Source organism: Fusarium solani (assembly GCF_023522795.1).
Source record: "Fusarium solani strain SB1 chromosome Unknown bctg00000003_1, whole genome shotgun sequence".
NCBI classification, from domain to species: domain Eukaryota; kingdom Fungi; phylum Ascomycota; class Sordariomycetes; order Hypocreales; family Nectriaceae; genus Fusarium; species Fusarium solani.
The window spans coordinates 3632046-3655376 of record NW_027072154.1 but is presented as its reverse complement, the minus strand read 5'-3'; the positions used below and the strand labels follow the sequence as shown (position 1 = coordinate 3655376).

At 53.3% G+C, this 23331-nt stretch overlaps 11 protein-coding genes across 11 annotated transcripts; 6 read left to right on the top strand and 5 right to left on the bottom strand.

Moving 5' to 3' along the window:
• Positions 1-254: 254 nt before the first annotated feature.
• On the top strand, positions 255-2205 carry MRS44_006719 (uncharacterized protein; the record flags this gene model as incomplete). The annotated part of the gene is made up of 3 exons (XM_046280489.2): positions 255-563; positions 633-776; positions 919-2205. 3 exons carry the CDS (start codon positions 255-257, stop codon positions 2203-2205), a joined length of 1740 nt encoding a protein of 579 aa, XP_046139666.2.
• An 813-nt stretch (positions 2206-3018) lies between these two features.
• On the bottom strand, positions 3019-4694 carry MRS44_006718 (uncharacterized protein; the record flags this gene model as incomplete). The annotated part of the gene is made up of 2 exons (XM_065621865.1): positions 3019-3649; positions 3730-4694. The coding sequence occupies 2 exons, from the start codon at positions 4692-4694 to the stop codon at positions 3019-3021; spliced, it is 1596 nt and encodes a 531-aa protein (XP_065477937.1).
• Positions 4695-5292: 598 nt separating this feature from the next.
• Positions 5293-6248, top strand: MRS44_006717 (uncharacterized protein; the record flags this gene model as incomplete). The annotated part of the gene is made up of 2 exons (XM_046274535.2): positions 5293-6088; positions 6145-6248. 2 exons carry the CDS (start codon positions 5293-5295, stop codon positions 6246-6248), a joined length of 900 nt encoding a protein of 299 aa, XP_046139668.2.
• Positions 6249-6477: 229 nt separating this feature from the next.
• MRS44_006716 (uncharacterized protein) lies at positions 6478-7922 on the bottom strand (the record flags this gene model as incomplete). Its single annotated transcript, XM_046270074.2, has 3 exons — positions 6478-7423; positions 7466-7679; positions 7733-7922. The coding sequence occupies 3 exons, from the start codon at positions 7920-7922 to the stop codon at positions 6478-6480; spliced, it is 1350 nt and encodes a 449-aa protein (XP_046139669.2).
• A 223-nt stretch (positions 7923-8145) lies between these two features.
• On the top strand, positions 8146-8812 carry MRS44_006715 (uncharacterized protein; the record flags this gene model as incomplete). Its single annotated transcript, XM_046273324.2, has 2 exons — positions 8146-8148; positions 8198-8812. 2 exons carry the CDS (start codon positions 8146-8148, stop codon positions 8810-8812), a joined length of 618 nt encoding a protein of 205 aa, XP_046139670.1.
• Positions 8813-9407: 595 nt separating this feature from the next.
• MRS44_006714 (uncharacterized protein) lies at positions 9408-10715 on the bottom strand (the record flags this gene model as incomplete). Its single annotated transcript, XM_065621864.1, has 3 exons — positions 9408-9783; positions 9888-10552; positions 10674-10715. The coding sequence occupies 3 exons, from the start codon at positions 10713-10715 to the stop codon at positions 9408-9410; spliced, it is 1083 nt and encodes a 360-aa protein (XP_065477936.1).
• Positions 10716-12868: 2153 nt separating this feature from the next.
• On the bottom strand, positions 12869-15819 carry MRS44_006713 (uncharacterized protein; the record flags this gene model as incomplete). The annotated part of the gene is made up of 3 exons (XM_065621863.1): positions 12869-13213; positions 13261-13586; positions 13758-15819. The coding sequence occupies 3 exons, from the start codon at positions 15817-15819 to the stop codon at positions 12869-12871; spliced, it is 2733 nt and encodes a 910-aa protein (XP_065477935.1).
• A 1396-nt stretch (positions 15820-17215) lies between these two features.
• MRS44_006712 (uncharacterized protein) lies at positions 17216-18409 on the top strand (the record flags this gene model as incomplete). Its single annotated transcript, XM_046274537.2, has 1 exon — positions 17216-18409. The coding sequence occupies one exon, from the start codon at positions 17216-17218 to the stop codon at positions 18407-18409; it is 1194 nt and encodes a 397-aa protein (XP_046139674.1).
• A 1075-nt stretch (positions 18410-19484) lies between these two features.
• MRS44_006711 (uncharacterized protein) lies at positions 19485-20808 on the top strand (the record flags this gene model as incomplete). Its single annotated transcript, XM_046274538.2, has 2 exons — positions 19485-19546; positions 19617-20808. 2 exons carry the CDS (start codon positions 19485-19487, stop codon positions 20806-20808), a joined length of 1254 nt encoding a protein of 417 aa, XP_046139675.2.
• Positions 20809-21199: 391 nt separating this feature from the next.
• MRS44_006710 (uncharacterized protein) lies at positions 21200-21464 on the top strand (the record flags this gene model as incomplete). Its single annotated transcript, XM_065621862.1, has 2 exons — positions 21200-21314; positions 21361-21464. 2 exons carry the CDS (start codon positions 21200-21202, stop codon positions 21462-21464), a joined length of 219 nt encoding a protein of 72 aa, XP_065477934.1.
• A 128-nt stretch (positions 21465-21592) lies between these two features.
• MRS44_006709 (uncharacterized protein) lies at positions 21593-23242 on the bottom strand (the record flags this gene model as incomplete). The annotated part of the gene is made up of 1 exon (XM_046274539.2): positions 21593-23242. One exon carries the CDS (start codon positions 23240-23242, stop codon positions 21593-21595), a length of 1650 nt encoding a protein of 549 aa, XP_046139676.2.
• Positions 23243-23331: the final 89 nt, after the last annotated feature.

Here is a 23331-nt window from a genome sequence, read left to right as displayed (position 1 = left end):
AATATGAGGCAGAGCCGCCGCGTGTTTGTGGGCGTTCACGGTTCGCGGCACGCGTCTTGACCTTTTGTTTTTCTCCCGCCTCCTCTCCACCAAAACTCTTCCACCCTCACATCTCCCCGCACCACCTCTTCGCAACACACAGCACACAAACCCCTTTCAACCCTTCTCACATTCTCACCTCGCTCTTCAATACTTGATCCTCACTCCCACTTTTCTCCAACGTTCACACGTCAACTGTGTAGTGTACGCCCAAGATGCCCGTACTCGACACGCAGGGCACCACCCATCCCTCTCCCCACTCCGATGAGAGTATCGATTTCTACGCTGGACCCAACCTCTTGGACCACGTTAAACTCAGCGATGACAAGCTGTGGGTGATGAAGGATGCCAAGGACAGACTGAAGGTTCTTGCTGCCTTGTGCGAGGTCTACCTCCACGTTACCACCGTCCAGCCCGCAGATTTCGCTGGTCTTCCATCCGAGAGCCTGCTCACTTTGAATGAGCTAATGAATGATATCATTCACGATGTTCACGAGCTCGGAAAGTCGAACAACCTCGCGGCTGTAAGTTGTCACGCCAACCCTAGGCTCAAGGCGTAGACATCTGAAGATACTGACACCATCCCGACTCAGCTTGATTTGATCGAGATGTCCCGCTCCCATTCTGCTCCTGAGTTTAAGGAGTTCGTTGAAAACAAGATCCGAGACCTTGAGATCCAGCGCGATGTCATCAAGGGAAAGGTCGACATGATCCACGGCCTTCGCGCATTCCAACTCGTAAGAGCACCTTCCTTTCCTCTCTCCTGTTCTCTCCCCACTTTGCCTTTCAGTTCCTGACCTTACTCTACAGGCCCAAGAGGAGCTCGAGTCCGAACAGGACTGCGACAGCAATGTCGGACCTCACTCTATCTCCTCCTAGGACGAGGAAGACGAGTTCGAGATCGTCGCTGAGCCTGTGGAGGTCCCCCGTGTGCCCAAGGGTGACTACGAATGGACCCAGGCGATCATCAACAACAAAGGCCCTCTGGTCATTCTGAACAACCTCCCTACCCGTATCACATACGCGCAGGTTATGGAAGGTGTCACTGGCCTAGGCGGCATCAGCAGTGTTCTCGTCAAGCCGGAGCCAGCAGGGTCTCGAAAGGGCGCGTACTGCGCCGCTCTTCACTTCAACAGCAACAAGGCCGCCAACGCCTACATCGACTTCTTCAAGGAGAAGCCCCTCTTCTTTGTGGATCAAGAGGGCGATGTCCACAAGGCTCGCATGCTCTACTTTCAGGCAGCGGCTCCATCGGACCATGATCCTCAGAGCTCTGTCTCTGGCCGATGCCTGGACTTCAACAACTTCCCTGCCAAGGCCGTCTGGGCCGCCATCAAGAAGATCGGCATCTCGCATATTGTCCGGGTTAATTTCAACCCTGACGCCTCCAGTGATGTTGGCGAGCTCTCAGTGGAGATGACCGATGTAGTCAAGGCGTCGTACGTCCGCGATGTGTCGCTTGGAGAAATGCCCATCCCCGGCTTTTCAGGCCGTGCAGAGGATATTTCTGACGGACTCTGCGAGTCCGACTATCCACCTTCTCATATCCAGAACCGCTACGCCAACGTCATACCCTACGTTGAGCCCAGCCACCTTGATAGGTGGAACCAAGCTCCGTACAACACTTGGGAGCCTCCCCGACCCCTCCAACCCGAGTCGTACATCCGCATGATCTACCAGGCCACCCTTCCCGGGATCCCTGAGGAAGAGGTGAGACCTCGCCCCGAGATGACGCTGGGTAGCCGCACCTACACCTGTGAGGACGGATGTGTCTACAAACTGTCCACGGGATACCCATCCTCCCAGATAGAAGTCCGAGGACAGGAACTCAAGGTTCTCCAAGCTCTGACCCTTGGCAAGTATGAGTGGGCCGACTTCTGGAGAGAGCTTGCGCTGCAACAGCAGGTCCTCAACCCAGATACTTACGCTCACATGGTCGAGCATCGTCGCCTGATGGCGGAAGGCCAGATCACCTGCCCTACTGACTGCTACGAGTGTGGCCCAAGCCTCCGAGACTCGCCTACTCCCCTTCGCGCACAGATGTACACCCAGAGCAGCGATGAGGGTTTCATGCACGGGGCCTGGCTCCACGGCGATGACGTGCAGATACGGCTCTCTATTCCGCCAATGACTCCCCAGATGGGCCAGGTCATTCGATACGACTAAATCCAACTCTCACTTCTACACCTGTACGCTGGTCTCGGAATGGCAGGACAGACGCTCTCTCGCGAGATGCAATGTCTAGACATCAACCGACCACGCTGAGATGGATTTGTGTCATGGCTACACTTTCGCACTCGAGTCTTTGTTGGCTTCGGCCTTTGACTCTTGTGTCTCGACTTCGGTAAGCCCTCTTATGGGTTATGATCTTCTTCGGTTTTCTCCTCCACATCTGAATCTCGTTTATCGATGAACCCACGTCTACAGCAGACAGAACTGCACTCGCCGCAGTCGTACCAAGAAACGCCACTTGGTCTCTTTCGTTCACGATTCTCGTTTTCAGCTGTTATTTTTCGGTACTCGTCTATTCCCGACGAACATCTCGCCTTTACGGCAGGAAGCCTGAGGGCAGGCAGCATGCTGTGATTCAGTTCTCGGCTTTGCTTCCGCTCTCTTTGTTCTAGACAAGGATGATCTCGACAAAGGTGGTTGACAAGTTCCCATCTCTAGTTATCGGCCTTCAGCGCCCCGTTTGTTCATGTTTGGGAATCTCTGCTCGGGATGGAATGGGATGGGAAGCGGGTTATTATACCAGTCGCTAGGGCATCGAGGTTTAGTGTATCAATTCATTGTACGGAAAGTTTTCCTAAATTTGGGGTATCTCAAATGTCATGTGCGCCGTGACGTGAATGTTTTCAAAGCCAATACCGCCCTGCCTGCCTGCCCATGTCATGAAGCCATCATGCTTTTTTCAGAAGTAACCGAGTCCCTTCCAAGTTCATCATCTCTCCAAGTATCATCTATACAATGGGATCGTGCTCAAGTCCATTCCATTCTCGCCGACGTTCCATGCCCATGCCATGGTGCCTGTACACGGCTCTTCTTCGCTGGAGGCTCCTCGACTACGAACAGCTCATCTTGCTCTTCCTCAACCTCATCCGGGGCATCGGTCGCAACAGCCATCCCCATGGCCTCTTCCTCACCACCTGCAAAAGCCTCACTGACGCTCTTGTACTGCTTCGCGGGTATGCCCCACGCCAGGGTCGTCTGCTTAAGATTGCCCTTCTTCTTGGGCGGCGCTGAAGGAACCTGTGTCGTCGGAAGCCGTGGGGCCTTCTTCTTCGGCTCATGAGCGTCATGTCCGGCGCGTCTCTTCTTGCCCTGCTTGAGATAATTCCGCACCAAGGCGGCAGGAAGATTATCCTCTGGTTCCCACGATGGATTCTGATCAGGAGGCCAATCGCCTTCCCAGCGGACTTTGAAGTAGCGAACAACCCCAGCGCCCTCAACCTCGAAGAACTCCATGCCCTCCAGGCGTTTGACCTCCCAGTCGTCATCTCCTTTGTCTTCAGCTGGCTTTTCTGCCGTGGGAGCTGGTTTAGGAGGGTTTGGGACAGTCTTCTTCTCCTTAGGCTTGCTCTTCATCGACTTCACTTCCGGTATAGGTGGCCTGACAACCTGTGGCTCTAGGTGCTGTGTCATGACATCCGTGACAGAGAGGGGATTGCGTGCTCTTCTAGGGGAGCCCACTTCCACTCCGGGCCCGAAAAGAGCTCATCACGGCTCTTAGCCACTGTCGGAGGTTTTTGGGTCTTTGAGGAACTTGCTGGTGCCATCTTCTTCTTGCCCTTGAGATTCGGCTTGACGGCTGCTGGCTGTGGTGTACTTTGCCGAGTCGAAGATGCCGTTGAGGGGAGCGATTCAAAGACAGGTTGTTTGCCTCCAGCATTGCTTTGTCCTGACGCACGGGACTCGAGCGCAGCCGTGTGCGACGTGCCCAATTGGGCCACGGGGCGCACGTTTTCGGGTTTTCGAGGAACCAAGTCGACCTCATGCTCATGATCCATATCCACGTCAGTTGAACCCCTCGACGTCTCTTGCTGCAACTGTCTCGAAGGACTCCCATACTCATCCGATAGTTCTTCAAAATCCGCGAGTCTGTTCTCCTTCGGGGCTGATATCGTCATGACGCCCTTCTTAGGTATGGCGGCTGTTTTGCTCTCAGGCTCCGTAACGACAGCAGTTTCTATCTTGCTGTGCTTCGGTGGTCGTCCACGTCTCTTTGGCTTGGATGACTTGTCCAAGGCCTGTTCTTTCTTCTCTTGCGCCAACTTCTTGCTGTCCATCTGCTCCTCCATATTGTTAAACCCCCACTCCTCGACCTCTTGAGGCGAGACATAGTTGAGGATCTGCATGGCGGGCACCAGCATCCTCGCAGCCGGCAAGTCGTGCCATCCCACGATATAAGTCATACGTCTCGGAAGAGGCTTCCCATCTGCAGCTAAACCCGGCGAGGGGAGTATGATGCGATCGAGGATGTACGCGGTCGAGTCTCGAGGTGGAAGCAGACTGATGGGCTGGAGGGGAGGACCGCTGCCCGGGACATAGCCCCTTGGATTTTTCTGACGAATTTGCACTTCTATTCGAGTGCGTACATGGCCGGTTCGTTTTCGTTTCTCGGGGTCGACGGCTTCCGACTGCTGGATCGACTCCATCGCGTGCGCGCACACGACGAAGCTCCGCGATCCACCACTTTAAGTCTCAGGACAAAGAACGTGAAAAAGGAGTGCCGCAACAGCCCAAAAAATAAGCGGGCATTAAAGCAACGCGTCAGCGAGCTCTGTGTTTTTTTGGGCAAGATCTGAATGGGTTTCTGGCGAAATGTTGGAGTCGTCCTTCCTTGCACATGAATTAAACGCGGTTAGCTCTTCCTCCACACAAGCCACCTCGTAGAAAATAAAGGCCAGGTGATGACTAAGACCGCTCTGATCAAGCCTGGAACGAGCAAAGGGTCTTTAAAGCTCTTAGGATCTCTCGTGCTATTAAATAAATATCTAATATTAATAAAAGTATTATTTTTTAATATTTTTATTTAAAAAATTATAAATCTTATTATAATACTTATAGGTTAAAGTATTTAATAATGAATATTAAAAATGGCTTTAATTACTTTTTATAACTATTTTTAACTTATAGCTGCTATAAACTAGACCCCCCTAGCGCGGTCCTGGTTATAGCTCCCCCGATTGACCTTTTTGCTCGGCAGCGCTTAACCGCGCTTAAAACAAGCGCCATCTTTCCTCGCCCTTTCCCATGAGATCACGAACCCAGCTTGTACCGAGCTTCCCCCACGTCAAAAATCCCGTCGACCAAAATCCCGACGTCGACGAAGCCCAATCCAATCTCCACTCCATTCTTGAGTTTCGCACTGAATTAATTGACTCTTTCCTGCGCAATTCCTCGATCATGGCCTCCTCCCCGCTCAAGACGTTCGTCTTGCGACGACCCGTCACCGGCGTCATCTGCTCTTCGCCGAAAGCTCCCTTCTCGACCTTTCCCGCCGCCGCCGGTCCCGTCTCGTGCCTCGCCCGCTCGCCGCTCCGAAAGCAATGCCTCCCCACCGTCGTCTCCGCCCCCAAGGCCTTTGCCCGCGCCGCCAGCTCGGGTAAGCCAGACCTAGCCTCGGCCGCGCAGCAGTCCCTCAACGCCACGCCGGGACAGAACAACGCCCACGACTTTGCGCAGGATCCCCATCACGCCCTCGACTGGAACAGCTTCTTCAAGCTCCGCCTCAAGCGCCGCCGGTACCAGCTCCTCTTCTCCATCACCAACGGCATGTTCTGCGGCGGCGCTGGCGCCGTGGTCCTCTCGACGGGCGTCGCCGAGCCCGTCATCACCCAGATCCCCCTCGATCCCTTCATGACGCTGGGCATCATGACGTTCGCCTTTTCTGGTCTTGGTTGGTTGATCGGCCCCAGCATCGGCAACCAGTTCTTCTACGCCTTGAACCGCAAGTGGAAGAAGCAGATGACGCAGAAGGAGGCCGAGTTCTTTGAGCGCATCAAGAAGCACCGGGTTGACCCCACTAACTCGAGCGCCGCCAACCCTGGTATGAGCTGATTTTTCTTATCTGATAATCTACACACTCAAGCTAATTGATCACAGTTCCCGACTTTTACGGCGAAAAGATCCAGAGCGTGGCTGGCTACCGACAATGGCTAAAAGATCAAAAGGCTTTCAACAAGAAGAAGACTGCCAACTTTGTGTAAAACAACAACAAAAACTGTCTTGGCTAATGGATAATGGCTTTTCTTCATTGGCATGGCAAAAAAAATCTTCATATGTAATGATGGCGCAGCTGACGGGCAGGGATGGGCCGCCCTTGATGTTGCGGCCCCGGATCATCGCGGGCATGTATCTATATCGTCAAATCTCTTATCCAATGACCAACTCTCTTCCTCTTTTCACTGGTTTCATATTTGGCTATCTGGTGTATGGCTATATGAATGGTACGCTTGGGTCGACGTTGGCTTTCCAGGATCTCATGCCTCCTTGAATGTCACCGATGAAGCGCTCCCCATTGTTCCCCAGCCCTAGGTCCTTGAGCTTCTTGGCAGCAATCTGCGAATCATTGCCGACTCGGCAGACGATGTAGATGGGTGTGGACGGTGGTAGGTCGGTCGGCCAACCCTCAGGTGTCGTCTCGCCACGAGCGTTCATGAATCGACTGATGGGGATGTTAACCGAGCCTGCAATGTTGCAGAGGTCAAAGTGCTCCCTTTCCCGGACATCCAACAGCAGGTGTTCTTTCTTCTCCGCCTTGGCAACCTCTTGGTATTCTTTGGCGGATATTCTCTCTTGGGGTTGAAGAAGTTCAACGGGCTTCATCACACCACAAAATTGGACATAGTCCATTGACGTCTTCAACTCATTCAACGTCAATGCATTCTCATCCCCACATGCAAAACACGTCTTTCTTCGACTTCTCATCCTTACAGACCGGAAGGGGGTGTCTGACAATGCACTAAAGAGCAGCAGCATCGGGGTTTTGGGCTCCCTTTCCTGGATCTCTAAATCGCCTCGAGCGATCAGCTTGATAGCCTCCAGAGCCTGCAAAACACCCATGACGCCGACAACAGGCCCAATGATACCGCCCTCGCCACAGCCGACGACGCTCTCTGGGGGTGGCGGTGTGGGGAATACACAGCGGTAGCATGGTCCTTGGCCGGGATGGTTGTTGAGAACGATGAGCTGCCCAGATGCTTGAAACGCAGATGCTGAGATGAGGGGCTTCGATAGCAGGACACAGATATCGGAGATGAGATATCGTGATGTAGGATGGTCCGTACAATCAAGGACGAGGTCGTACTTTGAAACAATATCTTGGGCGTTTTGCGGCGTGAGGTGAGTCTTGTAGGCATGATACGTAATGGTAGGGTTGAGTCTATAGTTGTTAGTCTACTCTATCAAACTTGTGAGAACTTACTCTTTCAGATATGTAATTGCGCTCTCCACCTTGCTCATGCCGACACGGCTCGTCGAGTGCGCTATCTGGCGATGGAGGTTCGACACTTCGACTTCATCGCCATCAACCAGCCCAATGGCACCGATTCCTGAACCCGCGAGATAGGCCGCGGCTGGACATCCCAGCCCTCCCGCGCCGACGAGGAGCACCTTGGCCTTTCTCAACCTCAACTGGCCTTGAACCATGTTAGTAACATCCCTTGATGAAGAGACTGAGGAATATGCATACCCTCGAGGCCAAACTTGGGAACAATCATCTGTCTACTATACCTCTCATACTCGTGCGTATCAAGCGGCCACTTCCAAGCTTGCTTGTCTTCCCTCCCATCGGCCTCAGCGGCTGCAAGCTGTGACCGAAGGTCAGCGAGCTCAACCTCTCTCTTGGCAATCTCCTTTCGAAGCTGGTCTATCTTGTCCATTTTTTTTACCCCAAAATCTGAAAAGCTGAAAGAAGAAAAGGTTGAGTCAAGAAGCTTATTCATGGCTCACGAGCTGCCCCTCCATGCGCCGAGTGACGAGTCTCGGTGTACCCCACCATGACCTCGGTGAACGGACCCTTCACCGAAAATATTTCCAATACCAAGAATCTTCAGCACCGAATCCCAGCATCTCAACTTCCTACAACCCAATACACAATTCAAAATGGTGAGCCCCTCTTACCCCCATACACAAAAACCAATGCTGACCGTCTTAGGCTCCCCAACCACCCGGCCTCAAGAAGCCCTCGGCTCGAACCCTCCGCCATCAGCGCGTGACGGGTCAAATCCACCCCCTCGCCCCGTCAAAGACATTCCGCGCCGATGCCGCAGTCTCAGACTCGTTCCTCTCCACCAAGCGCGACAAGCGCCTCATCAAGCATTCCTCCTTCGTCTCCCGCATCGCCTCCTCGTCGCGCGTCTCCAAGACCAACAAACGTCGCAGACCGTCAAAGAAGCTTGCAGCCACCCTCGACAGCCTCGCCGACGCCCTGCCCGAGCTCGATGATGATGCTGGACAGCCTGGAAAGGTCAAGCACAAGAGTTTGAGGAGCAAGAAGGGCGCGCTCAAGAAGAAGGAGATGGTGGTCAAGGGCGAGATGGAGAGGTTTGGCGTTAGTATGGCGAGGTTGACGGGCACGCCTCAGGAGAATGCAGTACCTGCTGGAGTACAGCACGATGATGATGACGATGATGAAGATATGGATAATAAGGCCAAGGCGGCGGAGGCCAAGCCTGCTGCCCCTGCACCGACTGCGAACCGATGGGCCGCTCTACGGGGGTACATCTCGGCGACGATGGAGCAGAACCCGGCCTTCACAGGGAACAGCTAGCCTGGATCTGTTATTAGACTTTGCGGAGACGCTCGATTGATACCATTGTATGGAAATACCGGGGGTGTACCTCATTAAGACGAGGCACTCAACAGCCTTGGAGCTGTTGTCAGGAGTTCGAGGAGTTAGGGATTCAAAAAGCACCATGCAGATCTATGAAACAATCACGACACAATAGACAAGGTACATTCAATAGAGCTCAATTGTTCTCAAGATACAACTATTTCTCATAAACGCTATGATGTGCATGTCATGACGCTTCCACAACATATTTTCCCTTGTCCTTGTCAACGCCGCAGTGGCTACCTCAACTCCACATTTCATTACTCGTCATCCGAGTATCATTCCTAAAAATCATCGAAAACAGAAAAGGCCTATTAGCATAATCGCTCTCGTCCATCACCTGGTGATTGCGTCCAGGTGTACAAGGCGTCTCGCTTCGCTGTCGCTGCAGTACCATCCAACGCCAACAATACATGAGCTTCTCGTGGAAGCAGAAAAAAAGAAACAGAAAATAAATCAACTCGACCGTCGCGCATTCTTCGTAGATTTCATTACAATAGTGGAACAAGCATTTCGGTTTGTGCTGACTGCATCAGTTGTTCGAGTCCGCCTCCGAGTCGGCTTTCGGCTGTCGCTTGCTCCGAACCTTGACAGGTGTGAGACTCTTTGAGCTGCGAGAGCGCGTCTCAGGCTTGGTGACTCGACAGCTGGGGTCGGACGATGAAGGGGATGATGAACTCTGGCTAGTCGACCGAGTTCTAGGACGCAGCCGGGATCTCATCCCAGCCCAAGGAGGCAGTTCGCTCTTGACTGGTTCAGCGGCATCACTGCGACCTTTACCGACCGCACGCCCGCTCGGCAACTTCTTCTTGGTCGCCGCCTTGGACTTGGGCTTGGTCATGGACCGTCTCCGCATCAGCTTCTGCAGGCGCTCCTCGAATTCTTCGTAAGAGCCGTAGCAGTCCGTTCTCTATTCGATCCGCGGAGGCGTCTTGTTGTTCGTGAACGGGCTGGCGCTTCTCCTATCTTGATTATTAGACACCTCACAGAAACAGGGGACTTCAACACTCACGATCGCCTGCGCTCACCCTCCTTACGAAGGTTCTCAATGATGCGAAGCATCTCCTTGCGGCCGCCGTAACTATCGACCATTTTTCCGCCCATGCTCATGGACACCTTCTCGCGGGCATTAGCACAGAGAAGGCGCTTGACTAGGAGATGTCGCATCAATAGGCAAACAAAGACACCGCAGTCGCTTCCGTTCTCCTGCTGAGGGCAATCTTCGAGGTTGATGAATCGCAGAGGTCGCTGCAGCACCGTGGCAAGCTTGCGCGTAGCAAGGTTAGCCTCGGCATAGTTGGCACCGCCGAGGGAGTCGTAATGGAAGGCCACACCATCAAGAGTCGAGACGAGGAGTAGTGACCAGTGGCTACCACCCTCAGCGACACCCACATTACGGTTGTCGTTGATGGGCAGGAAAATGTGTGTGACCTTGGAGAAATCGGGAAGGGCGGATCGGACCGAGCGCAAGTCAGGCTCCTTCATGAGGAGGAACGTCATACTAGGGCGGAGGAGGATAATGCGTGCTTGGGGATACCGAGGAAGTGTTTCGCGCTCGAGGTACTCCTCCCAGAAGGCGATATTGTTGTCGGTCAACCAGTCGTGCTTCAGAGACTTGATATCTTCGGCCGTGAGGAGAACATCGTAATAGCTCAGATATGGTTTTTCGGGCGCAAGCTGTAATCAGTGTCAGCACCGTTTCAAGTAAGTAGGGTGCATATGCGAGCCGGTGACCATCCCAATGGCGACGCAGCGGACAAGAGCACGCGCCCAGGTGCCGAGGCGGGGTTGCACGTACAGAATCACCAAAGTGGCGAGCCATCCTCTGACGAAAAGGCATCTTGGAGTCTTTTGTCTGGGGAGGTATTGAAGGAGAGGTGTTGGCGGAAGAATTCGAAGTCGCGGGGGTGATCTCGTGCTCCGAGTTGGCGGTTAACGTAGAGCTTGAGGTATCGATAGACCCGGAGCTGCCTGGTCGTGATCGGCGCCGGCGGAAAGAGAGCCAAGAGCGAACACGGCTGCGAAAGTGCAAGGTCAGTGGACGATGTCGAGCGAGTAGAAGCGCAAGCAGCAGTAGTTGGCTCGAGAGACGAGAGAAGCGCAGATCGCAAGTGGGATGAAGAAAGAACAGAGAGCGATGAGTGGAGAGATGAAAGCGTAGATTGGTTTTTCAAGTTGTGTAAGTGAAAAGACTGGGGAGGGATGGAAGGAGGGGGTATGCAGTTTGAGAACAAACGAACAAACAAGGCGAACAATAGGAGAATCCGTACACAATGATTCAATAAAGCGTGCGTTTTGTTCCGTTTTGGGCTATTTTTCCACGAGACTTGGGTATCGTCGTGTGACGTGAAAAAAATCTGAGATGAAGGTGAATGTGAGGAGAGGAAGAGGAAAAAAAAACTGGAGCGGGAGGGCAGTGTCCAGTGCTAAAGATGGGGGAGCCGATGGGGAGGCTTAGTTGGCGCGTTTGCAACTGAGGCTCAGCCCGAAAAGGGCCAAGCTTCCAATGCCTGGGGCGGGGCGAAGGCTGTAACGGCAGTCTAGCGGCACCTGCTGGAGGCCCCCTGCAACTCGCCCCGATGTAAGAGGACCCTGTCGTGCTGGTTGTCGCTGGCCTCGTTGCATGCAACCTCACTCGATTGCTCGACTCTGCTTGGTCTGCTGTTGCAGTTGCATATATGCATGTATGTATTGCAGGTTTCTGTCCTCGGCTGTGACTCGCACCTGGAGCGTGACGGGACGGATAGCATGGGACGGAGAGTCATATGCCCGCCGGACCACACGGGGACGGACAACAAGGATGGATACCCCGAGGTCGGTCGAGGCACCATGGGCATGGGACGAAGAGGCAGTCAGGCAACTCTGCCTTCAGGAGAATACCAGCGTCCCAATTGGGGTAATTAATCGGAACAATAGCAGACACTCGTCTTCAAACTTCAAACATCAAACACAGACAAACGAAACATGGACCCAAGTCCGCTGTTGCAGCACGTACCTTGGCGTCCCCGCTTCATCCGAAGCCATCGTACCACTCAGGTTTCAAGTTGCTCTGTGGTATCCTCCGTCTATAAGAGAGCCAGCGCAATAAGGTAGGGGTGTCGTCTCGTCTGCTGTCGATGGGTCCGTGGTCGATTCGATAGAAAGTTGAAACAATGCCAGGGACCACCCAGAGTAATTAATCAGGGTCTGGAAGTAACAAGGTTCCAGATCAAATAGAGATTTCTCGTACAATAACGAAATTAATTATAATTAGCCTTTTAAGCAATCAATACTTCTGCTCGAAATCATCTGCGAGGGCATCGCGCGCACCTTATACTTGACTGGCTCCCGCCCGGCAAGCTGAGCTGATCATGCCCGCGCCTCGAAGCCAAATACGTCACCTCCCAACATCGTCATCACTCCAGCCCACGCAGCGCAGCCCTCAACCGCGCTACCGATCGCGCCGCCCCTCAACGCCTCATTCAAACGCCCCCGGACTCAAAACTCCATCATCAGCATCACCAGCCCTTAATCCTCCCTAATTGAGTCTAGCCCCTGGCCTACCCAGCCAGGTCCTCTCGGCTCATCATCCCATTCATCCGCTCGACCCTTGAGAGTCCCCAAATTGTTGCATCATCTGGTGATCGTTTCGCCTGCGACCAAACCCATTTCAACCGTTAACCACGAAGCATCATCATCGCGAGATCTTCCCTTCTCTATCAGAATCCTGTCAAATTCGCCTTCTGGTCTAGTCACGGGCAAATACATCTGCCAAGCCCCAATCATCCATTACCCTCATGGGCAGGAAACCTGCCCGCTCAATCAACCTTCAAAATCCCTGCCGCCACTGAACCCTGATCTTCCTTCGTACGTCCCTGAGAACCCACTCGCATATGAAACTTTGCCCATCAACCTCTGCAAGTACTCTGTCCCATCTCCCTGGTGCTCTCTGTGCGTCCCTGGGTGTGTACTCCGTAGTGTACATCTTGTATCTTACTCATGTGCTCAAAACATCTAAATGCCCTCATCCTCCGCCATCTTTCGCTTCAAGAGTCGCCCGTGAAGGGCCCGCAGGCCAGTGCTCGCTTGTTGGTATAGCTGACGTCGCTTTGTCGCCGCTTGCTCCAGCTGGTGCATCGCCTTCCCCCACGCCTTTTCGCCGTCCTCAACGGTTTCTCTCGCTTCGCGAACTCGCCGAGCGAACCTATCACCATCCTTCTTGCACGCATCGGCCAGCGCATTCCGTTCTTGGCTGTACCTTCGCTCCATCTTGTCTACGCAATCGATCCCGCTTTTGCGATAGGCATCCGCCCCGCGGTAAATGGTCGCTTGCTTGGTTGCCAGGTGACTCAACATTGTCTAGGCAGCATGTAAGCACGGTATCTCCCAATGGCCAAGAAACCTACCTCAACCAGCACGTGGAGTTTCTCCGCCACTTCGTCTGTCGGTTTCTCGGGATCTTTCTGCTCGGCAACTTCATTGCCCTTCTCCGTAGTCTTGGTCCGCTTCCCCTCATCCACCACGGATGCCTCGTCCTGCCCTTGCAGAGACTCAAAGATCTGGTTCTGCAGGTTCTTGTTGAGCGCAGTGAGGACAGGAAGAAGATCGCTCTCTTGCTCTCTCTGTTCATTTCGTGGGCGTGCTTTGAGCTCAATTCTGGTCTTGTCGTGGTTTGGCTCTGCTGCTGCCAAACCTGAGATGTATCGTTGCTGTAGATCGTTGCCTTGAGAATCTGAGGATTTCTATCCCTCAGGTCGCCGAAGGCGCTGAGACCTTCTAGGTCCAGATTGCTCCCTGTCAAGCTTCTTCTCCTTCGATCGTGAACTCTGGGCCTCGATGGGGCTCGATTCATCAATCAAGAGACCTTGTCCCGTCTCAACTGGTACCGGGCTTCCCGCCTTACTGATACTGAAACTCCGTGACATTTTGCTGCTCTTGCGGCGTTGAACAAAACCTGCCTTGTTAACTCTTGTAGAAGTGTCCTTCTTCGAGATACCTGCTCCCCGGGGAGGACGGAGAGCACCTTTCACAGGGATGTTGGGGTCACGATGCGAGAGAGCTTGAGGAGCGTTGACATTGGTTTCGCGACTTCGCTTGCGAAGATTGATAGGCTCTTCGGCAGGTTCTGTCGATGCAGCTGCTTTCATTGACGTTGTATCGACGATAGCTTCCTTCGCCTTGGGGGCGCTGGAAGGCTGGGAAGCGACAGATGAGGGGGGTTCCTGTGGTAACACTGCCACCTGGTGGTCTATACCATGTTCCAGAGAAATGTTTGATGTCGCCATGGGAGTCGCATTGGTTCCTGCCATCGAATTTTGTGCTGCAGTTTGGATTCCTTGCAATGGCCGCGACGGCTCTGTCTGTTTAAACTCGTCTTCCGATATCGATGAACTGGCCGGGTCGCTTGCCACCACAATCGGGTCATGAGATAACCCTTGAGAGCCTGCGTTGATCTCTGGGCCCTGCTTCCCTCGTGTAGCTTTGGTCTTTGACTGGGCTGCTGTCCTCGCCCTCGTGTTGATGACAGGCTTGGGTTCAGTGAAGTCGGTTGTGTCGACGATGATGATAGAGTCATCTTCGTACTCCTCCTCGACAGACATTTTGCGTTTCTTTCTGGGTTGTGCCTTCCTCGTAACCGGCTTGGGCGCAGGTTTTGGGGTGGACTTTGGCGCAGCTTTCCGGGTAGCCTTGGGTGCCGCCTTCTTTCTTGCACTGAGAGCCGGGGAGCTTGAGGCAATGCTTGCCTGTTTCATGGCGTTCACGAGGGTCATTCTCACTGGAGGTTCGGCATTCTTCTTCGGTTGGGGGACTTCTTTGATTGCTTGAGTGTCCTTGTCAAACTGAATCGGCGTCTTCGCACGTTGCTTTCGCTTCTTCCCCTTCTGAGCTTGTCCTGCTGCTGGGTCATCTTGCGCTTGTGGGGTGGCTTGCTTGTCCTTGCTTGGTCCCTTTTCTTGGACAGTGCTTGTCTTGTTTCCCTTTCGATGAGTTTCGCGGGGCTTTGGGGGATCGGGTGATGAAACAGGTACCTCTTCATCTCTCACCAAGTCTGTATCTTCAATATACTTGGCCAAACCTCTCCTTACGGCCTTTGGGTGCGGGGTCGGGGCTCGCTTCGTTTTCTTCGTCTGCGATGGTGCCGAATCCTGATCATGCTTGACACTTTCTCGGGGAGCCTGGGAGCGTTGCGGCGGAGGAGCGACTGGACGCTGTGCACTCGACCTAGGAGGGGTGGCATCGTAGAGCTCATCCGCTGGCAGGTGTTCAATTGGTTTCTCTGGTGGATAAAGTGGCATTTCGGGCAGTTGCAGAGAGTCGGGGATAGTGCTAGAAAGTAGGGGCTTGTTACTGAGTAGTTCCCACGATTCCTCGGTTGCGATTTGAGAAGGGAACGGCGAGCTCCGTTGCCCTGTGGAAGCCGTTTCTGAGAAATCCACTACAACCACAGCTTTGTTTGGTGACTCTTCCAGATGGGCGTTGAGGCTTTGTGTGAGTGGCTGGGTCTTGGGGAGGTCTCCCTTGCCAGACTTTGGGCTAGAGAATGCATCAATCAGCGATCCTTGGTTGTCAAACTGCCAAATATCCTTGGACGCCTCGCCGCCGCGAAGTGGTGAGCTTCGACGAGTCAAGGATCCAGTTTCGGACCAGGAAAAATCGTTGGCAGGTGCAGGTTGTGTTTTCGGCTCTTCGAAGGGGTCCAAATTGATCAGATCAACATCGTCTACTCCATCATCAAACTCATCGACGAAATTCGACTGTTGCTTCTGGTTTGTAGTCGAACTTTTAACTCGCGCTGTCTGATCACTATTATCCCGACCTTGCGATTTGGAGACTGGCGTCTGTGTAAGGTGCTCCTCGGGAGATTGGAGGTGACGGGACGTCGGGGTAGTTTCGAGCTGTCCGAACTTTGTTGACAGAAGCCTGGCCTTTCCACGCTGAGTGGGTTTGCCACCCTTCCGTGGCATGCCTGCGTATCCGTAGGCTCCGCGTAATTGTTAGATGTGTCTGGCGGGGTATTGGCAGAGAGCTCCAACTTACACTGTTGCCAGCCCGTGCAGCAAGCCACTTGGAGCCTCAGTTGCGATATCGTCCAATGCGAATGACAGTGAATTCGTGTGCGACGAAGCCGTATCGCTCGTGCCAAGATCCTCAATCGTAGAAGGATGAAATGTCGAAATTATGGTGTTGAGGAGAAACTCTAGATCTTGGGACGTTGGGCGTTCTGGTGTAGGGTGAGGAAGGAGCGACGTCGACCACGCCTGCAAACCCAGGCCCCTCAAGAAGAAGGCGCTTCCCAGGGCATATGATCGCACCCAACCTCACCAAGTTCAACGTGTTGGATGACTTGGAAGATTAATATCGCACTGGCAAGATTATCAGGGTAAAAAATAAGGTGACGAGGACATTTTCTTTACAGAAGCAATCCATCGCAACTTGGAGAGCAGGAGCGTCCCAGTCGTGACGTGGGTTGTCGCGGATGATTGGTACCGATAACAATTCATCATGCAGCTGCCCAGAGGTACCGGGTAGGTTTGTCGCCATTTCATGGAAGGTCAAGCTTCAAATGATGGATCAAAAAGGCAGCGTGGAATTGAAAAAGTATGGAAGATGAAGAAGATTTACTCTTCTACATGGACATGTATTGACATAACGCTTACATCCTCGGTTTCTATCAAAATGCTCTTTTCTGGCTGAGATCTAAGAAGTTACGCGTAATTCATCAGTGTGACGAGCTTCATGACGCACCTGACTTGTTACGATTGACACCCAGGATCCTCAGCAAGATGCGTTTCCATTGTAAAGCAAGCTCTTCGGTTGAATATTGATTAAAAGAACATCACGGCGACCAGCCCAAGATCCACATGAAACAAGGATTCGAGATGCTTCAGCTCGGGCTCCGACGGACGAATTCTGCATCTACAATGCCGGGCTGATCTGGGGTCAAGACCATAGATCCTAGATGATTCATAATGATAGGTCCACACTATTTATTGTAGGATAGCCCGATGGTCCGAAGGTGTAATGCATTGATCTTTGAGAAGCAGACGAGCGGACTTCGGGCGCCATGTCGCCCCGACACCGACCATGATGTCGTCGATGCACGGGTATTATTCAGCACGTTCCAGCCAGACAGCGGACTTAAAGCACAGGCATCAGTGGAGAAGTCCGCGACCTCCGCATCTCGCTTTGGATCGTCCGGGTCGTCGGTCTCATAAATACTCCTGAACAACATCGCTGGCTTCGATAACACAAGGCTGCTCGCTCGTCATCACTTGGAGGTGCTAGACGCTTACGGTACTTCAGAACGGCACTGCAGTAAGGTCACCGAGTTAAACCTTAAGCCACCCAGTCAGAATCGCCATGTCGGAGCACGAACAGCAGCCTGGCGTAACCAGTGCAGTCAGCGATGCGGGCACCAAGACCTGCGCCATCGCCAGCTTGTGCAAGGTCAGCGTTGCGCAACGGCCCGCGCCCGAGCCAACGCTCGCGCCAAAGTATCCTGCTGTTTCGTCGATACCTCGCACCTCCGCGGAACGTCTGGCGCTGGCCGCCGAAGATGTCGTCGATGATCCCGACCACCCAAAGCCCAACACCTACCTTTACCTCGCCTACGGATCCAACATGTGTGCGCAGACCTTTCTCGGCATGCGAGGTATCCGTCCGCTATCGCAGGTGAACGTCTCAGTACCTACGTTGGAGCTCAAGTTCGACCTCCCAGGAATTCCTTATCGCGAGCCTTGTTTCGCGAATGTTGGATACAGGAAGATGCCCGATAAGCCGAAGCTGCCTCCCAAGATCCCATTTGATCCCCCGCAGCCTCCCCATTCAGAGTCCAAATGGGATGAGGGTCTCCTGGGCGTGGTGTATGAGGTCACGGAGGAAGATTACAAGACCATCATCCGCACCGAGGGTGGTGGAACGGGCTACAAGCAGATCATGGTGCCATGTCTTCCTCTTCCTCCCAAGATTTCTATTCCAGAGAAGCCTTTCCCTGAAATCCCAAAGCCATTCCTGGCTAAGACGCTCTTTGCACCCCAGATCCCCGACTCCGACCTGCCCGATGATCCTCGCAAGAAGAAGTGGTGGTATCGCTTCCTGATCCATCCTGTTCGAGAGCCCGGCTATGCGCAACCAAGCGCTCGTTACCTGAACCTGATCCGGGATGGTGCTAAGGAGCATGAGCTTCCCGAAGGCTACCAGCGCTGGCTCAATGCCATGCCGACCTATACCATCACCAACTGGAGGCAACACATCGGCGCCGCTGTGTACTTGGTTATCAGCCTAGTCTTCTTCGCAATCATGGCCCTATCCGGTCCTCTGGCGGATAAAGATGGGAAACTGCCTCGGTGGCTAGCCCTTGCTACCACCGTCTTTTTCAACTTGAGTTGGATGATGTATGATGGCATTTTGAAACCGGTCTTGGGAGATGGCGAGAGAACCGAGGAGACAGAGCAGCGCTGGGGACACAAGAAGAAGCCTTCATGGTCCCAAGTTCGGCAACGAATCCCGCACTTGGATGAGGAAAAGGTGGGATTACTGAAAGAATTTGACTAGGCTCATGGGAGAGAGCATCGGCTATACGCCATATATGTTGCAAGCTATGATTACCATCCACTGATTGAGAAGTAACCAATCAATTACTGCTCTATTTCTTGAATAATATAATACTACTGGTTCAATAATAAACCCTGAAGCACTCTGGTGCATGTCTCTCATCCACTGCGTGCCAAGATGTCGCACAAGCTGCTTTGGGCGGATGAAAGGGACGGAAGTGGCTCAACCAGCATGGTTGGGGTGAAACTGGTTGCGGGAATGCGTCTTGTTGAGACCTAGCGCACGCATGTCGACATCAAGTGCTCTCAAGTCAATGTAACGATGCATCCTCGGTATCAAGGATGCGATATGACGCGATTCCCAGCGGCAGCAGCTCGAGGGTCCTTTATCCGTCAACCTCGCACATCCACAAGCTCATGATCTTGACCTCGACGGCATGAGCCGTCACGCGACCGTAGCCAGCCGCAAGCCAGGGAGGAGGATCGGCCCGCGGTCGTTTATGTTTAGCAACGGGGCTCGGTCCTGTTCCTGGATTGTGCTGCATGCAATGTCGCCCCCCGGTTCCCCAAGAACGATGCTGATGCTCAAGATCCTTGTCAGCTTCACATGTGAAAATGGATATGCCCACGCAACAAAAGCTGCGATTTCAGCTGTTGGCCTCTCACGTCCACGTCCCTGCCGCATGTGATGGCCTCGGCCGGTCGGGGGTCGGTGGCCCCGATCCCAGGCTCATCCTTCCGGCCCTTGCCCCGGAAAATCGATGGGTTTTGATGGGGCGCTTGACTGTTTGTGGAAGGCGGTGTCACCCGCCACTTTACTGCCCTGCGTCATTGTGGCTTACTCCAGGGTTCAACAACCTTGGGAAGCTGAGCGTGGTCCAGACAAATCCATCGTATATCTCCTACCCCTCCTCTCTCTCACAAGCTTTCGCTCTTGCTTCCTTGGTACCTTTTGCTTCGTTTTTGCCTGTTCTCGCATGTTTCGTTCCCTCGTCTTGCGACCTACTTCTGTCTTGATAAAGTCAAAAAGAATCCTTTCTTGCACACGCAGCTACTCCACGACGACATTCGGCAACATGACGAACTTGGGCGGGCATTCGAAGAAGCACAAGGTGACCATTGTGGGATCCGGCAATTGGTACGCCCAACCCCTTCCGAAGCTCAATTCAACTTTGCGCAGCTTGCTAACATACTTTTCCGTGATGCAGGGGCTCAACGATTGCCAAAATCCTTGCCGAGAACACCCGCGCAAACAAAGACATCTTCGAGGAAGAGGTCCAGATGTGGGTCTATGAGGAAGACGTGACCATCTCCAAAGACTCCAAGTACTATGACGAAACGATTGGCGACAAGCCCCAGAAACTCACCGAGGTGATCAACAAGCACCACGAGAACGTCAAGTATCTGCCCGGCATCGCCCTGCCTCACAACATTGTCGCCAACCCTGACATTCGCGCCGCCGTCAAGGACTCCACCATTCTCGTCTTCAACTTGCCCCACCAGTTTATTGCAAATGTTTGCAAGCAGATCAACGGGCACATCCTGCCCTTCGCCCGTGGTATCAGCTGTATCAAGGGTGTCAACGTCACCGATGACGGTGTGAGCCTGTTTAGCGAGTGGATTGGTGATGGCCTTGGCATCTACTGCGGCGCCCTCAGTGGTGCCAACTTGGCCCGTGAGATTGCCGAGGAGAAGTGGTCGGAGACGACCATTGCTTACGACCCTCCGGCTTTGGACAATAGCAGAGCTCCATCGCCGCGAGACGGAAGCCCCAACCCTACAATTGGCGAGCTTCCTGATATCCGCCACAAGGATGTCCGTGGCCGAACCTCCAAGACTAAGCTGACCGCTATGCCCGCCGATTACCCTCCTCTAGACCAGGACTGCTTCCGCTCCCTGTTCCACCGACATTATTTTCACGTCCAGATGGTGTCTGATGTTGCGGGTGTGTCCTTGAGTGGTGCGTTGAAGAACGTGGTCGCTCTCGCAGCTGGTTTCGTCGATGGTCGAGGTTGGGGTGACAACGCCAAGGCTGCCATCATGCGTGTTGGTCTCATGGAGATGGTCAAGTTCGGCAAGGAATTCTTCGGCGAGACCGTTCACACCGCCACCTTTACAGAGTCGTCGGCTGGCGTTGCTGATTTGATTACCTCTTGTTCCGGCGGTCGTAACTTCCGCTGTGCCAAGAAGTCCGTGGAGAAGGGCATCTCGGTGCAAGAAGTCGAGCAGCAAGAGCTCAATGGACAGAAGATCCAGGGTACCACGACGGCAGAGGAGGTCAACAGCTTTTTGAAGGCGAGAGGACTGGAGTCGGAGTACCCCCTGTTCACCGCAGTGCACGCCATCTTGAATGGTCAGGCCAAGGTGGATGATATTCCCAACCTTGTTCAAGACTCTTGAAATATTAGAATTATGGGGCAGGGTTGGGAGACAACATGGGTTGGACGGTTGGTCAATATGGAGCGGCGTTGGTATGGCTCAGATAGGCAGTTTACGTGGGTTTACTCATAGTACCAGGCAGGCGAATTCGGAATGAATTGTGATTTACAGCGATGAACTTGTACAAGTTGGGTTTATGATCTTGATGTGATTATTGCTCTGATAGGTCCATTTACTGATTATCATAGTGTTTCTATCCCATAAGCCGGCAGAAACCTCCGCAGTGGTCACAACGGGGGGTTCGAGTTAATCACATCCGTTCCTGTTAGGGATACTTTAGTCAATACTTAGCTTTGCCTAAGCAAGAAGTACTCAAAGCATAAGGATATAAAGGCATAAGGGTATAATAAATATGCTCACACTGACGCAACCCTACACCCATGAAGATTTTAAAGTCATCTTCACCTTTTGCAAAGACCATCTCTGGCTTGAGAAGTCTGACGCCCGGGTCAAGCTCTGGACTAACAGTATGTATCTCCTCTCTTTACTCTTAGATTGTGCTAATTAGTTTAGCCGTCTGGGTCGAGATGCTCACGACAATCAAACGGCACATGGACTGGGAACGCCGAGTGCAGAACACTAAAGAACATGCCCATGGCGGGAAGAAGCATGATTAGCCCTGGGTAGGCCAAGAAGCTCAGACAGTACCGCCCGACCGACCTCGAGATATAGGTATATCAATGACAGTGGGGCGAGGTACAGAGCGGAGGTTTCTGCCGGCTTATGGGATACAAGTTCTAGTCGTTCATACAGGGTTGACGCCCCAGAAGTCCATTGACTTGTTCACATCAACAAACAAGTCCTCAAAGTTGTTGAATGAGTCCACAGTCAAGGCCCAATCCATAAACTCTGTCAGGCCTTCTTCGGCGGTCTGCCCAGTCTGGACGTTATCCCTTTCCCCTACTGTCATTCCCGCCACACCATCTACGACCCCCGTCTCAGCGCCAGCAGTAATACCACTGCGCAATTGGTCCATCAAAAGGTCAGCCTTTGCCGCGAGATTCTTTGTCACACTTGCCGCACTCGCAGCAATAGCAAAATCGCTACCAAAAACCTCAAAGACCTCGACGGCCTTGTCGATGGCTCTCCGAACGCTGCTCGTCGCGGCGTTGATGGGACACGCGAGCACAAAACCGATCATGTTGACCGCGGCGTTCCATTGCCAGATGAAGAACTCTTGCCAGCCGTTCATAATGTCTGTTTCCTGGAGAGTCTGGTGCAGGATGTGGGTGTATGCCGCGGCATGGTTTGCGCAGGTCACTGCGTGGCGTTCTGCGGTGGGAGTGTATGTTCCCGGCGGAGGGGCAAAGTTGATGAAGGGTCGGTGGAGGTTGGATTGGAGAGTGTGGTAGATGAGTTCGAGGCAGATTCGGTGACGTTGCAGCCAGAGCGGCGCACAGGAGTCGATTAGGACGGGGGTTCGATCGACGGAAAAGGGGGCACCTGAGTCACGCCGTTGAAGCCTCAAGCCCGGGGGAACTTGGTCGGCCCATGCTTGGAGGGCAGGCAGCTGGCTAGTAATAAACTTGGCGCATGATTCAAGATCCTTGGAGTTCTTGTAGGGCGTCGAGTGACTGCTTTGCCCGAGAATCTCAGAGCATCTCTCGTAAAACGCATTATGGATATCTGTCGAGACAATAATGAGTTTCTGGTTCTGAGCGGCGTATGTGAGCCATGTCACTCCGTCATAAGATCCAAGGCTCGAGTCGAAGAAGGAAGCAGCTTCTTCATCGTCGCTGATAGGGGAGACCGTGATCTGAGACCTTTGCATCGAGAGCGGTCTGCCGACTTTCAGGGCGGTCTTGGAATCGTTGATGAATGTCGCCCACCAAAGTCTCTTTCGCAGCTCTTTCTCGGCCCTTGGCATTGATGCTGGCGGTTCGAGATGTAATCCGAGGGTTTGCGCTACGGACATGGCGGCGGCGAGGGTTGAGTGCGCCATGTTCTGGAAGGACGCGCAGCAGAGGTATACAACGGAGAAGAGATGACACTGCAGCGTCGTAATCGAGGGGCTTTCCAGCTCCGAGGCGAGGAGGGTTTGACATCTTCTGTAGTACCATCGGCCCGCGATGCTAGCATCATCTTGATCGCGGCTGTTGGCGCCCGAGCCCCGTAGCAGGAATGCGCAGCCGTACTGCATCGAGATGGCGAGGATAATGTCTACCAGAGCAGATGGCTTGCGATAGGAACTAGAACCGCTCCATAAAGAGTTGTGAAGCTTTCGAAATTCGCCTTCTTGAATGATGGGTATGTTGGCGTGGTGTGATTCCCAGAACAGGTTAAGAAAATACTCCTCCTGCATGCGAGACATGGACGGCTTAGGAACCTCAGTTCGACGGTCTGTTCGAGATATGGCGTCTTCCTGGCTTGTAGGGTCGTCGAGTCTCCTGTTCATCCCCTTTGGTTCCATGCACCTGTGTTGCAGCGGCTGGTGGAAGGCTTGGCTTAGAAAGGAGCCGATGCGGCCGATGAAGTAGTGAGATG